This window comes from Macaca mulatta, chromosome 9 (genome assembly GCF_049350105.2).
Source record: "Macaca mulatta isolate MMU2019108-1 chromosome 9, T2T-MMU8v2.0, whole genome shotgun sequence".
Classification (NCBI taxonomy): Eukaryota; Metazoa; Chordata; class Mammalia; order Primates; family Cercopithecidae; genus Macaca; species Macaca mulatta.
Genome location: NC_133414.1, coordinates 144036215 through 144049104, shown reverse-complemented (window position 1 = coordinate 144049104; position 12890 = coordinate 144036215). Strand labels below are relative to the sequence as shown.

At 48.8% G+C, this 12890-nt stretch overlaps 1 protein-coding gene across 6 annotated transcripts in view; it reads right to left on the bottom strand.

Annotated features, from left to right (window-relative positions):
- The window catches only part of PPP2R2D (protein phosphatase 2 regulatory subunit Bdelta), a 49695-nt gene continuing 36805 nt past the window's right edge, over positions 1–12890 (bottom strand). For 4 of the 6 annotated variants that reach the window (XM_001091312.5, XM_015148468.3, XM_077947893.1 and 1 more), the window contains 4 exons: positions 11325–11502; positions 9928–10092; positions 7337–7598; positions 1–866 (listed from right to left, as the gene is read on the bottom strand). In XM_001091312.5, the coding sequence (XP_001091312.2) occupies positions 587–866; positions 7337–7598; positions 9928–10092; positions 11325–11502 (885 nt within the window). In that variant the 3' untranslated portion in view covers positions 1–586. The remainder of the gene's footprint in view (positions 867–7336; positions 7599–9927; positions 10093–11324; positions 11503–12890) is intronic. The other 2 variants (XM_015148465.3, XM_015148470.3) reach the window with 1 other exon arrangement.

Sequence of the window (12890 nt, the reverse complement as noted above, 5' to 3'; positions counted from 1 at the left end):
TTTGGATTTAAAAACACTTTTTATAGCGTGTTGTTTTTATTGAGTGCTCCACCCGAAGGGGTGGCGGCGGATGCTGTGGGTGAGTGGGGCCGCCTGAGCCTGCTCGGGCCACATCCACACATCCACGGAGCCCACCCGGACTCAGAGAAAGGCCGAGAGGACACGGACGGTGGCCACGCCACGCTGCAGTGAAGGCCCAAGTGCGATGGCAGAGAAAGAGGGAAAGTCAGAGGAAGAGCGGTAACTGACAACAACTTTTCTCTTGGATGTTAATTTTTTGGTCTATAAATTGGAAAGGAAGGCTCGGACTGAAATAAATACATTTATTCTGAGTAATGGCCTTTTGGGAGCAGTGTCTGTCAGCTCTGCTTCGAGAGCGTCTCCATGTGAGCAGGAGCGCCTGCCTCGCGCCTCGCCAAAGGCAGAAACACACCGGGCCTCCAGCGGAGGCAGCTTTCTCCCATGTCTGTGAAGGGAAGTCGCAGGTGCGTCACTGTTCTTAATGGAGTGGACGATGATGCCTTTCTCTGACAGAAAAATGATCGGCTTAACTATGCAAGACAAGACGGTCCTCACGTTCGCGTCCCTAGTTGATTTTGTCCTGGAATATGTACAAGTTATTGGTGGCAGCCACGGCAATGACATTGTCCGCGGGGTGCCAGGCCGTGTGCAGGATCTTCTTGTTGAAGTCCAGACTGTCCACACTGATCTCATCTTTCTTCCGCTTACCCCCTGTACACACCTTCCTGGGTTTGAGGCTGGCGCGTGGTTTGCTGCTCTCTCTCGAGGCCTCCAGGGTCACATCCCTCCGTGTGTCTCTATCAAACATTCTGAAGAAGTTGTTGTAGGACCCGGTCATGATGGCGCTGTTCAAAACAAGAGCAGACAGCAGCACTCCTAAGTGGGGGGAGCAGCAACAAGGACTCAGACCCCACCCCTGGGGTGCACAGTGCACACCACCCTCCCCCACAACCCAGTTACTTTCAGAAATCAGGAATGAACAATCACAATAACAGAAGAGAAATGCAGTGAAGATTCTTACTGAACTTTATATATAATCATGTCAGTAAGAATAGTCACAGGAGAAACAAAATAATGGAGTCATACTTTTAATGACATTAGTATATTTTCTGAAACAATCCCACCTATTTATCTCACTCATGAATAACAGTACAGTTTATTTTTAAGCCTTAAATTCTGCAATTTGTCAGTAATTCATAATGACCTGAACATAATCCTTATCATGTTCAACAGTTACTAGTCATATCTGTCAATGTTTCTTCAGAGTTAAACTGCTTTTCTATTAATTTCAAAAAGTTTCCTTCAAATGAAGCAACGGATAGAAATAGTAAAAATCTTAAACACTGGGCGAAGTGTGGCAGAATTTTAGAACAACTGCATTTCACAACACATTCCAGACAATACAATACTGTCCATGCTTTTGTTTCTTCAAGATCAATTGTAATGGCTTTCAAATTTCTCTGCAGTTGAAAAATTCCACTAACGCACACACCCTCATAACTTCATATTGGCAAACACCTCTGCAATCTTACTTTTTCTACAAAAATGGCAGAAAAATGGCTGAATGATAGCAAACACTGCCGTGATTTGACCCATGGCTTTATCAGTCCAGTTTCTGATGAAAGATGTGTTCAAACAATGCCCTTCTGATTTTTCCAGCAGTCCTCGAAGCTCATCTGCTCTTCGTATTCTGACACTGACCCGCACCCTCACGTCCTGCCCCCAGGGTCATGCACGGCGAGAGGCCTTCGCGCCGGCACGTCTTCAAGGTGCCACGAGAAAGAAGCAGGCTGTTTCCCTTCCATGGCCCAGCACTGACCCCAGCTGCTGGCAAATATCTAGTGTCTGGCTGACCTTGTCTAAAACTTCAAAGCACACACACACACAAAAAAGACAAACTCAGAAAAGAGAAATTGCACTCAGCTATCCACGTTTATTTCACATCTCCTGCTTCCATCCAGGAGTCCACGTCACCACAGGGGCAGGAGACACAAGATGTGCCCAGCGCCCTCCAGCAATGCCAAGTTGTGCACGTGGTCTTGGAACAGGGGTGTGCAGCCAAGTTGGCACGTGAGGGCCATCGACTGGGAGTTCCCGAAATTAGTTTCCACATAGAACACAATGTTTACGAAAGGGTAAGTATAAGAATGTGTGAATCTGAAGCTCACATTTATGTTATTAAAACTCAACAGCAACCATTATTCAGAACACAGACGACAAAAGATGTATGGCCGACATTGGAATTGCTGGTGCGTGGTAATAACGAAAAGCAGATCAGCTTTTACACAGATTTATGATCACTTTTAAATTCTTCACAGACAGTGCCAGCCCCAGAGCGGGTGTTTCCACACTGCAAACAAGGGCGCTGCCCAGCAGCCCGGTGCTGGCCCAGGAAGGGAACAGCACAGACACAGACACAGACACAAGCGCGTAACTGGTTTTGTGAGGCGACCTAGAACACGAGGAGGCACTGCCACACACAGAATCAGGATTGGGCTGAGGCAGCACTGCAATGCCTCACTCCCCTTCATCAGGTCCCTCAACAGAAGTTTCCAGGCAGGAAGACGGGCGTGTCTGTGAAAGTAAATGGACTAAGCAAGTGTTACTGGGAATGCTTTTAGATGGTCTTGGGGATATGTAATCTAAGGGTATTTTGCAATATTTGAAATGTATCAAGATGAATAAAGAATACAGTAACTATCCATGTACCTGCAAGTCACTGCTAAGACAGTGAACACCCCCACACACCCCAAGTCACTGTTAAGATAGGGACTCCCCCCACGCACACTCACAAGTCACTGCTAAGACAGGGACCACCCACCGCACACCTGCAAGTCACTGCTAAGACAGTGAACCCCCCCCAAGTCACTAAGACAGTGACCCCCCCACACTCCCGCAAGTCACTAAGACAGTGAACCCCTGACACCCGCAAGTCACTAAGACAGTGACCCCCCCACACCTGCAAGTCACTAAGACAGTGAACCCCCCACACCCGCAAGTCACTAAGACAGTGAACCCCCGACACCCGCAAGTCACTGCTAAGACAGTGAACCCCCCACACTCCCGCAAGTCACTAAGACAGTGAACCCCCGACACCCGCAAGTCACTAAGACAGTGACCCCCCGACACTCCCGCAAGTCACTAACACAGTGAACCCCCCACACTCCCGCAAGTTACTAAGACAGTGAACCACCCACACCCGCAAGTCACTGCTAAGACAGTGAACCCCCCACACTGTGTTACCACTCTGGAAAGAAAGATGATCTATCCCGTTCCCAGTTGGGGTCTTCACTTGCTAGAGTACATATGTGTCATCCCCACACACATTTACATTTTGAATAGTTACAGATTTTTTTTTTTTTTTTTTTTTTTTGAGACAAGGTCTCGCTTTGCTGCCCAGGCTGGAGTGCAGTGGCACGATCTCAGCTCACTGCAACCTCCGCCTCCAAGGTTCAAGCCATTCTCTTGCCTCAGCCCCCTGAGTAGTTGGATTACAGGCGTGCACCACCATGCCCAGCTAATTTTTGCATTTCTAGTAGAGATGGGGTTTCACCATGTTGGTCAGGCTGGTCTCAAACTCTTGACCTCATGATCTACCTTCCTCGGCCTCCAAAAGTGCTGGGATTACAGGCATGAGCCACTGTGCCTGGCCAACAGTTACTGCGTCTTAAAACAAAACTGTCTTGTATGTCTTAAACACGTTGTAGTCATTGTGCTGTACACGTTCCTCCTGAAATTTGTGAGATCCACCTATGTGATCCATGTAGTTCTAATAACTGATTCTCACTGCTTTTCAGTATATGTTATGACAGAGAACAACTTACCTGTCCATTCCCCTAATTCTGCACCTGTGGGCTGTCTCCAAGTGTTTGCTGTTTCAGGTATCTGAGCATGTTTTCTTGTCTGTACACACAAGAAGCTCCCAACCGGACTGAATGTCACCGAGGCCCACAAGAAGGGCACTGGGTGAGACCACCAGTCTCCACCCTCTCCCCTACACCCTCATCGTTCTGACGGGCGTGAAAGGACGTCCCTCTGGCTTTACTTGCTGATCACTAAAAAGGATGAACATTTCTATTTATTTTTCCATTTCTCCGAAACCCCATTCATGGTGTTTGCTCTTTTCTGAGTTGTTTGCCACCTTCTTGTTGACTCCTAATTCTGCACATCTTCTGGATACTTAATCTCTGTTTGTTACGTTTTTGGGGATTTTCACTTTTAATTTCAATATAAACAAGTTTAAAATTTAATGTAGTTGAATTTCTTAATGTTTTCCTTGGGCTTTGGGGCCTGTTAAAGCCCTTCTGTCTCCAGAGCTCATGAAGACGCCTCAGGCTTACAAGCGCTCGGAGCTTATTTACTGTGTGGGGCTGGCGAGGGCTCTAATTTTTCTCCCCCCAGCACAGTTAACTAAGGTCGCCCAGCTGGCAGAGCTGCAGAGTCCGCACTGCTCTTCCCTGCCAGCTGCGTTCCCCATCTGTCTCAGCTCCTTTCTGCAGGGCCACGCTCCCTTCACAGCTCACTCTACTGAGTTCCCTGTGGTGACACGTTGTTTCCCATTTGAAAATAATTTTATCGCAAGCAGATTCTTGAACAAGTCATCTATTTCAAGGCTTGCCTCTAAGCTGGCAGTGGAGTGTCACGAGTCACACCTGCTGGATCCGTCACACGGCTTCTGGCTCCCACTGTGGCCATGGCAAAGCCGAGTCTCACTCTCGGTGTCCGCTTTCGGAGGCAGTTTGTGTTTTTTCCTTGGTGCATTTAAGATATTCTCTTTGTGTTTGGTGTCCTGCAATTTCATGATGACATGGGTGAGCATTTCTGTGCCTCCCGATTCTGTGTATTCCGGCTTTCATAAATTAGCGAAAATTGCTGGCCACCGTCACTTTAAGCCTCACACCCCACACTTCTCCGTTTAAACGTGTGCTGTGCCTCATCCTGGCCTCCACAGTTCCTACTGTCTCACGTTTTCTGTTTGGCTCTTTAGCCCCCATTTCTTCTGGTTTTCCTTTCCATCCACTAATAGAAGATCTGTTTAGCCAAAATGGACCTGCCGCTAAACCCACACAGTTTCATCTATCACACTTGTCATTTCTAGATGATCTGATTCCTTTCCAGTCTCCAGGTCATGTTTAGCAGTCACGTGGTTCCTGGTTTAGGCTGTTTCCTTCCTCTAGTCTGTGAATATCTCAAGCATTCTTAGTTTATCTTCTTTAACTTAGGATCTCAACAGCTGCCTTCCTGGAGGTTCAGTTCCACCATGGTTCTGCTGACTTGCTCACGGTGGCTTTTCCTGTATGTGCTTGGTAATTTTCACCCGTGAGCTAATGTTTAGATGATTTTAATGTGAGGAAATCCAGAGAGATCTAGGTGTGTTGGCAGCAGCCACCCAGCATGTGTGTTCTCATGGAGTCTGCCAACAACGCCATTCTCTCCACCTGGGCCACTTCTCAGGGCTGTGCTTCCAGCAAGTGGCCTTGAGGAATGAGATCATGTCTCTTCTGGTCAAAATGCAGGTGTGTTTACTGCCCACTGTGAGAGCAGTGGGGTTCTCCAAGCTCAGTGTGCATCAGCCATGGCCTCATGTGTCCACCCATGGGGAACCCAGACCAACGAGAGGCTCATGCTGCCTGCGGTGCCACGAGGACCCGGGAACCTCATGTCTTCATTCAACATCTGTGAGATGCTACAGGCTGACAGGTCAGTCTGCAAACAGAGTAGAAGCCAGAGCCGGAACCACGCCGGTCCGTCCCGATGCCCGCACACAGCCCTCTCACAGTAGAAGCCAGACGCCGGTCCGTCCCGATGCCCGCACACAGCCCTCACAGTAGAAGCCAGACGCCCGTCCATCCCGATGCCTGCACACAGCCCTCACAGTAGAAGCCAGACGCCGGTCCGTCCCGATGCCCGCACACAGCCCTCTCACAGTAGAAGCCAGACGCCCGTCCGTCCCGATGCCCGCACACAGCCCTCACAGTAGAAGCCAGACGCCCGTCCGTCCCGATGCCCGCACACAGCCCTCACAGTAGAAGCCAGATGCCCGTCCGTCCCGATGCCCGCACACAGCCCTGGTGGAGGCAGGAGCTCCACGGCGTGAGACCTGACAGATCATGACGCAGCCGAACAAACCCACACTGCAAACCCTGTGCAGGGAGGTTGTGCTTCCACGTCTCAAGAGAGTGCTGGCCACCCCCATGCGAGGCCTCAGACAGACAAACTGCCCTTTGGACTCCACCTGCCGGCGGAGGGGGACATCATCTTCCAGGGTCCCTGCTCCAACTCCACACCGCGTGTGGGCCCAGGCCTCAGCTCTTGAAAATACCACGTTCACACAGGCAGAGCCACCGTGAGCCAGTCACCGCGTGTGGGCCAAGGCTCCAGCTCCGCACCACAACCTGCTGTTCACGGGCGCAGTGGCTCCCGCTATGGGCTGATGGCCCTGAGGCCAGCCGGGGCTGCAAGGCTGCTCTCAGAGTAGACGCCTTCGGAGGCTGCTGTTCTGGTCTCGCTGCCTCTTAGTTTCTGGCTGTTGTGAGATTTCCCTTGCTTATCTGTGGGCTCAACTACGCACCTGAAGAGACACCTGCTGTATCATATCCAGCATTTCTAGGTGTTTATGCCAGAGGGTTTCGCAGAATATCCAGTCAATCACCTATTGCCAATAGCAGACTCCTCTGTACTTTTAAATTCTCAACAAAAATTCTGTATTAAAATGGTGCAAGATGATCTTCCATCATCTGAAACGTAACTTTTTGCATAATAATGAAACATAACTGTCAACCACACTAATCATAATATCTTTAAAGAATGTATACAAAATAAATTATCAAGATCCTAGAAGCAGCACATTACAAATTACACCAGCGTTTCACACCAGCCACGACCACGCTGTGTCTGGGCACGACAGGCAGTGGCTCTGGGGTGCTTCCATCTACTTCTCTCCGGAAGGACAGGCGGACTGCAACACGGCCGTTCCAGTGAGGTGAATCCCTCCCCACTTCCTTCCTTTTCACTCATCTTTGGCATAATAAAAAGTAATAAAACGAACATTCACTAATCATTTAAAACACAGCCGGCCTGTACCTAGTGCTACACTTCTTGTCTAAATATAGATGGAATGACAAGCTAGGTGAGAAACTTGCTCAGAGATCCTATTTTCTCTACCTTGATACTATCATCCATCAATCAAAACGTCTGGAAAACAACACCTATGAGCGTCCTCTGATGCTCGAGGACAACTCGCCTCCCTCACTGACCTTGCACTCTGGGAAACCAGCAAGCTTGGGGCGACGGCTCATCTCCACGCAGGCCTTACCTATCCGAACCGTTCCAGCAACACTCAAACTTGTCAAAGATGCAGTCGTTCTCATACAGAGAGCAGAGCTTGCTGCGCAGGTACTCGTGGACTTGGTGGGTCTCCACCGGCCGGCTCTCCATGTTGAGGTCCCACACCTTCACCGACAGGTAGTCTCTGGTCATCATGTACCGCCCACTATGACTGAATTTTACATCAGATATGGATGAAATTATTTCTGAGAAGAAGGACCTACTGCTGGGATCTTCAGGCTCTTCAAAAACTGAAAAACAAAATAAAACGTTTTCAGCTTCTGTTTAAAAATCAGAGAACAAATCATTTGCAAGTTCAAGTAGGACGTGGCCCCTTCACAGAGACTCTGGAAGGGCTTGGCCTCAACAACACTAGGTCTTCTGATCTTTCTGTTTCTCTAGGTTTTCTGATCTTCTGTGACTTCCGTGGGCAAAAGCTTCGGATACGACATTCTAGCACCAGCTATGGACAAGGGACGGGCATCAGAAGCGGAGACACCCAAGTCTCATCCGGACCCTGAATCAGAACCTCTAGGCAAGGTCCTGGGCACTGCAATCTGTGGGAGCTCCTCGGGGCATCCTGATGTGGGCCCAGGTTCAGCACCACCGCATTCCTGTAGGAGTGTCTTTGCATCCTCATGGCACCAGGCCCGAGCACGTGAAATCCTATCACATACACATCACAGGAAGACATAAACAGCATTATATGGTCACGCAGACACAGCGGTCTGCGCCTCTGAGAAACTGCCTGCTTTTCGGAGGGTTGACAGCTTGTGGGTCTGCAGGAGTGACCACCTTGACCGGCAACACTGTGGTCCCGATTTTAACCACCAAGATGGTCCTGCCTGTCAAAGCCAGCCAGCAAAGGTTTGTCTCCAATACTGAACACTCAAGTTCTACTGTGACAAAACTGGATTCCTATTTTCAGAAAGATCTGAGTGCTTCCTCAGCAGACTTTGCTTTCTCTGCAGTAACTTGACAGAGTTCCCTCCACCTGCACCTGTGGCAGAGAGAGGTGCCCACGGCCCCACTGGGCCACTGACCGCCCTAGCATAAGGTCATGCCTTAAGGTTTTGTAAAGTTCAGGCCAGGAGAGATGTGCTTCTTTTTTTTTTTTTTTTTTTTTTTAAGAGACAAGGTCTTGCTATGCTGCCCAGGCTGGTCTCAAACTCTCGGGCTCAAGTGATGCTCCCCACTCAGCCTCCAGGGTAGCTGGGACCACAGGTGCGCACCACTGCACCTGGCTTGTGCTTCCTTGACCTTAAGCTGCTTTAGGTTTTTTCTCTTTTTTCTTGATGTAGGAGCCTGTGTGTTTGTTGGCTTAGTATCTGAAGTTAACTTCAAGCCAGCTGTGCCGACACCAAGCATTTACTCAAATAAGTCACTCTGATGACAAATAGAACTGGAATCTGAAATTACTTACTCAAGAATGTTACGCTTAAGATACAGGCCAAATGCTATGACACACTTATCTTCATCGCAGGAATTCTAGTAGAAATACGGAATTCTTAAAAACACACCTCAACCTCAGGAAAGAGAACAGGCAGAAAGGCTGCTGAGCAAGGTCGGTGGCACATTCCACCAAGGCGCTGGGGGCGCCGCTGCACACGAGCAGTGCCTCAGTCTGGTGGGACTGACTGGCGGCTTCCCCGTTAGAGGAAGTCACTGGACACGTGTCTACCTGTTGGCACTGGAGAAGGGTCAGCAATGTTTCAGGACACTGGGACACGCTGACTACAGTGCTCTGTCAAGTCGAGCCCATTCTTTATGGCTAAAAATAAAAACAAAACCAGAACCCCCTCACCTAGAAGGAACTTGAAAGCTCAGAGGATTAAAATGCTACACTTTCAGCTCAGGGAAGTGGCTTCCAATCCAGCCAAGCTCAACACAAACAGAGCTCGTTCCAGCACTTGGGAACAGCCTCCTGTGTGCTGGCGGCTTCAGCCCAGGTCTCACGCACAGAGGCAGAGGCACGGGTGGCTCCTGGTGGGACCCAGTGCTGGCAGCCTGAGGAGACACCCAGGCTCTGGGCATAAATGACCCGCTTCTCGGTGGTGCCACAAGCACCCACCCTACAGCCGCAAGCCTGTGGGAAGCACGACCTCGAGTTCCACTTACTAGCAGCAGCTCTGACAGCCACGCTTGGACGGCCCCAGCAAAGGAGGGCTCCCCAGGTGCGCAAAGGTACTTGGGGAACAGGAAGAACCCTCTAAGTCTTTGGAGACAAGTCAACGTCTGAAGAACAAGTGGTTCTAAATGAGAGGCTTTAAAAGACGCCAGGCACGGCTGGGCATGGTGGCTCACGCCTGTAATCCCAGCACTTTGGGAGGCCGAGATGGGGGAATCACCTGAGGTCAGACCAGTCTGGTCAACATGGTGAAACCCTGACTGTACTAAAAATACAAAGATTAGCTGAGCATGGTGGCTCGTGCCTGTAGTCCCAGCTATTCGGGAGGCTGAGGCAAGAGAATCGCTTGAACCCGGGAGGCGGAGCTTGCAGTGAGCCAAGATTGCACCACTGCACTGCAGCCTGGGCGACGGAGCGAGACTCCGTCTCAAAAACAAGACGCAGGCACTTACACTTGGAGTGTCTGTCGCACAGGGCCGAGGAGCGCATGTCGCACAGTCGGATGGTCCCTTTGCTGCTGCTGTAGACGAACACGTTGCACTGGTGTGGGTGGAACTCGGCTGCGGTGATGACTTCGGTCAGCTCCTCCATGTTAGCAGGCTTGATGTCCACGATGTCTGGAAGGGCGTGGTTAAGGCACAGTGCTCGGCTCAGCTGGTTTTCATTAGTTACATTCAGTCACGTGAAATAGGATGAAAATAATCCACACGGTGAGGTTTAGGGGATTAGCTATTAAGAAGGCCGATTACACATCCTGAATTCCAAAGGAGCGCCTGGTAAGAGGATTGGGATGAGCACACTCAGATGGCAGCAACGCCCCGGCCCGGGGGAGACCCCGACACACGAACACCACTTTTATCTTGCTGTTATTATTGTTATACAGAAAGCCCTTAATAGCAAGATAGTACATACTTAATCATATAAATAGGAAGAGCAAGCTAGCACCATCTGTGCAAAATCCCACACTCCCATACAAAACTACAAATGCAAGAAAACCGCCATATTGCAAAAGACGTTGCTCTTCCTGACATGAAGTTTATTCTGTGTAGTTAGAGCAGATCCAACATGGCAGGCTGCCCTATACAGAAATCCTTCGACTAAAAAAAGGAAGGAAGGGCAGAATTCAGCTGTGGGTCAACTCAGACCAGCGGCCCCGTTTCACCCCGTAAGCTGAAACAACTAAGAAAACCAACACGACGTGGAACCCCAGCTCTAGCCGCTGGACAGCAGAGGGAGGACGGCAGGGACCCTGGAGAGGCTGCAGATGAAGCAAGCCCCCTGCTCCCGCCTGCTGGCTGGAAAGGGGCCCATATGAGGAGGGCTGGGGCCGCCCAGACCGTGCATGGCCACAGAAGAATGCAAGTTCTAACTGGAAGCTGCTGCTCAGATGGGTGATTAAACACCGCTCTAACCTAAGCCAGTATTTTCTATCATCCGTTAGCAAATTTAGAAAAAAAAACCCACATAAAGTTGGTTTTTCAAATGCAGCAAATTTAGGAAAAAAAACCACATAAAGTTGGTTTTTCAAATGCAGCAAATTTAGAAAAAAAAACACATAAAGTTGGTTTTTCAAATGCAGCCTATTTAAAATTGTCTCTGACTAAAGCAGGCAAGCAGTGGACTTCGGGTAATTCCCATCACACAGATAACTTTTTCCCAAAGGTAGAAAGAAATTTGTATCTTTAGGGACAAACATTTCAAATCACAGAGAACTTATATCACAGGCTGCTGTGCAGCGACGGTATTTACAAGACCAGACTCTGAGATACAGGTGCATAAAGGAACAAGAGAAATCACTATCTAAAGAGCACCCTCAGGAAAACGCCAGTGTCCCTCTGAGGAAGGATACTAAAGCTTCTATCTGTGATTTCTAAGTGCCACAAATTAATTCTCAGGTCATCTGCAGAAAGATATGTTTCATGATCACTATTTACTGAAATGGAATTTATATGATATGTGTGAGCATTTGCAAAAATTCGCCGTGGACTCGCTTCTACCATAAGATCCATGGGCTTCAATATTGGGACCTAAAAATGGAAGGAAATAGGAATTCAAAACAAAGATCACAGCAGCATGGAATTAGAACACTTACAGTAGATAACGAAAGAGGACAAGTTTATATTCACGGCTAATAATTCTGTTCAGGCAATACCCCCAAATAACCAATTAGCAGAGTTATGAAAATACGCTACAAAATTGAATACTGTCTATTCCAAGTGTTCCCCCTTGCTTCCATTACCGAGGTCGACATTTTCTTCCTGCTGAAGAAAAGAAGATCAGCTGGCACGGTACAAGCTGCCCAGGCACCAAGGCCTGCGGCTCCCTCTCCTATGCGTCTTCTGGTGGCCACACTGAGACGCTGGACAGCAAAGTCTTCCTGGGTGGCTCAGCTGAGCCCCTCCCTTTGTCCTCTCCTTGCAGCTACATGCACAAAACTCCTCTCACTGCACCAGGACTATGCTTCTTGGTGCAAACCCCACAAGCCTCCACCGGCTCCAGGGACTGGCAGGGTGCACAGGTGGGTGCTGGGGAGCTGAGGATGTTCCATTTCTTGGTCTGGGGCTGACTACATGGGCATGTCCAGTCTACAAACATTCATGGAGCTGGTCACTTATAGGGCAGACATATTATTTGGAGGTATGTATTATTCATTACACTTCATCTGAGGTTAAAACAAAAAGTAAAAGGTACCTCCCGCACCCATCTCTGTGTCGAGTGCGGCGGTCAGGGAGGCTTCTAGGGAAGCCCAATTCACACTGAAATGGAAAGGACAGAGAGGAGAAGGGTGCTGGCTGGAGGCCGCCTGCGGTCAGAGGTGAGAGCTCAGGTGTGAGGAATAGCATCACACATGAAAAAAGGACAAAGGTCTGCATCTCCCTAACACCCAGCTGGAAGAAAAACATAAGCTTTAAAATCAAAACAAAAAATTAATGAGAGTATTTTTTGTTATTCTTGTAATTAGAAACCAAAAGGGAGAGCCTTGAAAGCTTAGGGAAAAAAAATCTCTCAACTGAGTCTTGTCTGGCCAAATTCTGTAAAAAACGAACGTGGAGAAGTGTGTGTAGTGAGACTTCCCCCATTTTAACCCGGTTAGTGCTGACCACAGCCTTGGATTCTTTAGATCAAGAAGAGTCAGTTCAATGAAGTTCAGGCTTAAAAAACACACACCTGCCACAATCCTCTAACAAATCTCCCATTAATCAAAACACATGATGGCTGCAATACTTACAAAGATTCCTTCTTTTATTTAAAAAAATTTTAATTTACATATAAAATAATTTGTTTTCATTTTTAGAAATGGGGTCTGGCTATGTTGCCCAGGCTGGTCTTGAACTCCTGGGCTCAAGTGATCCTCCCATCTCAGTCTCCCAAAGTGCTGGGATTATAGGTATGAGCCACCGTGCCTGGCCAAGAT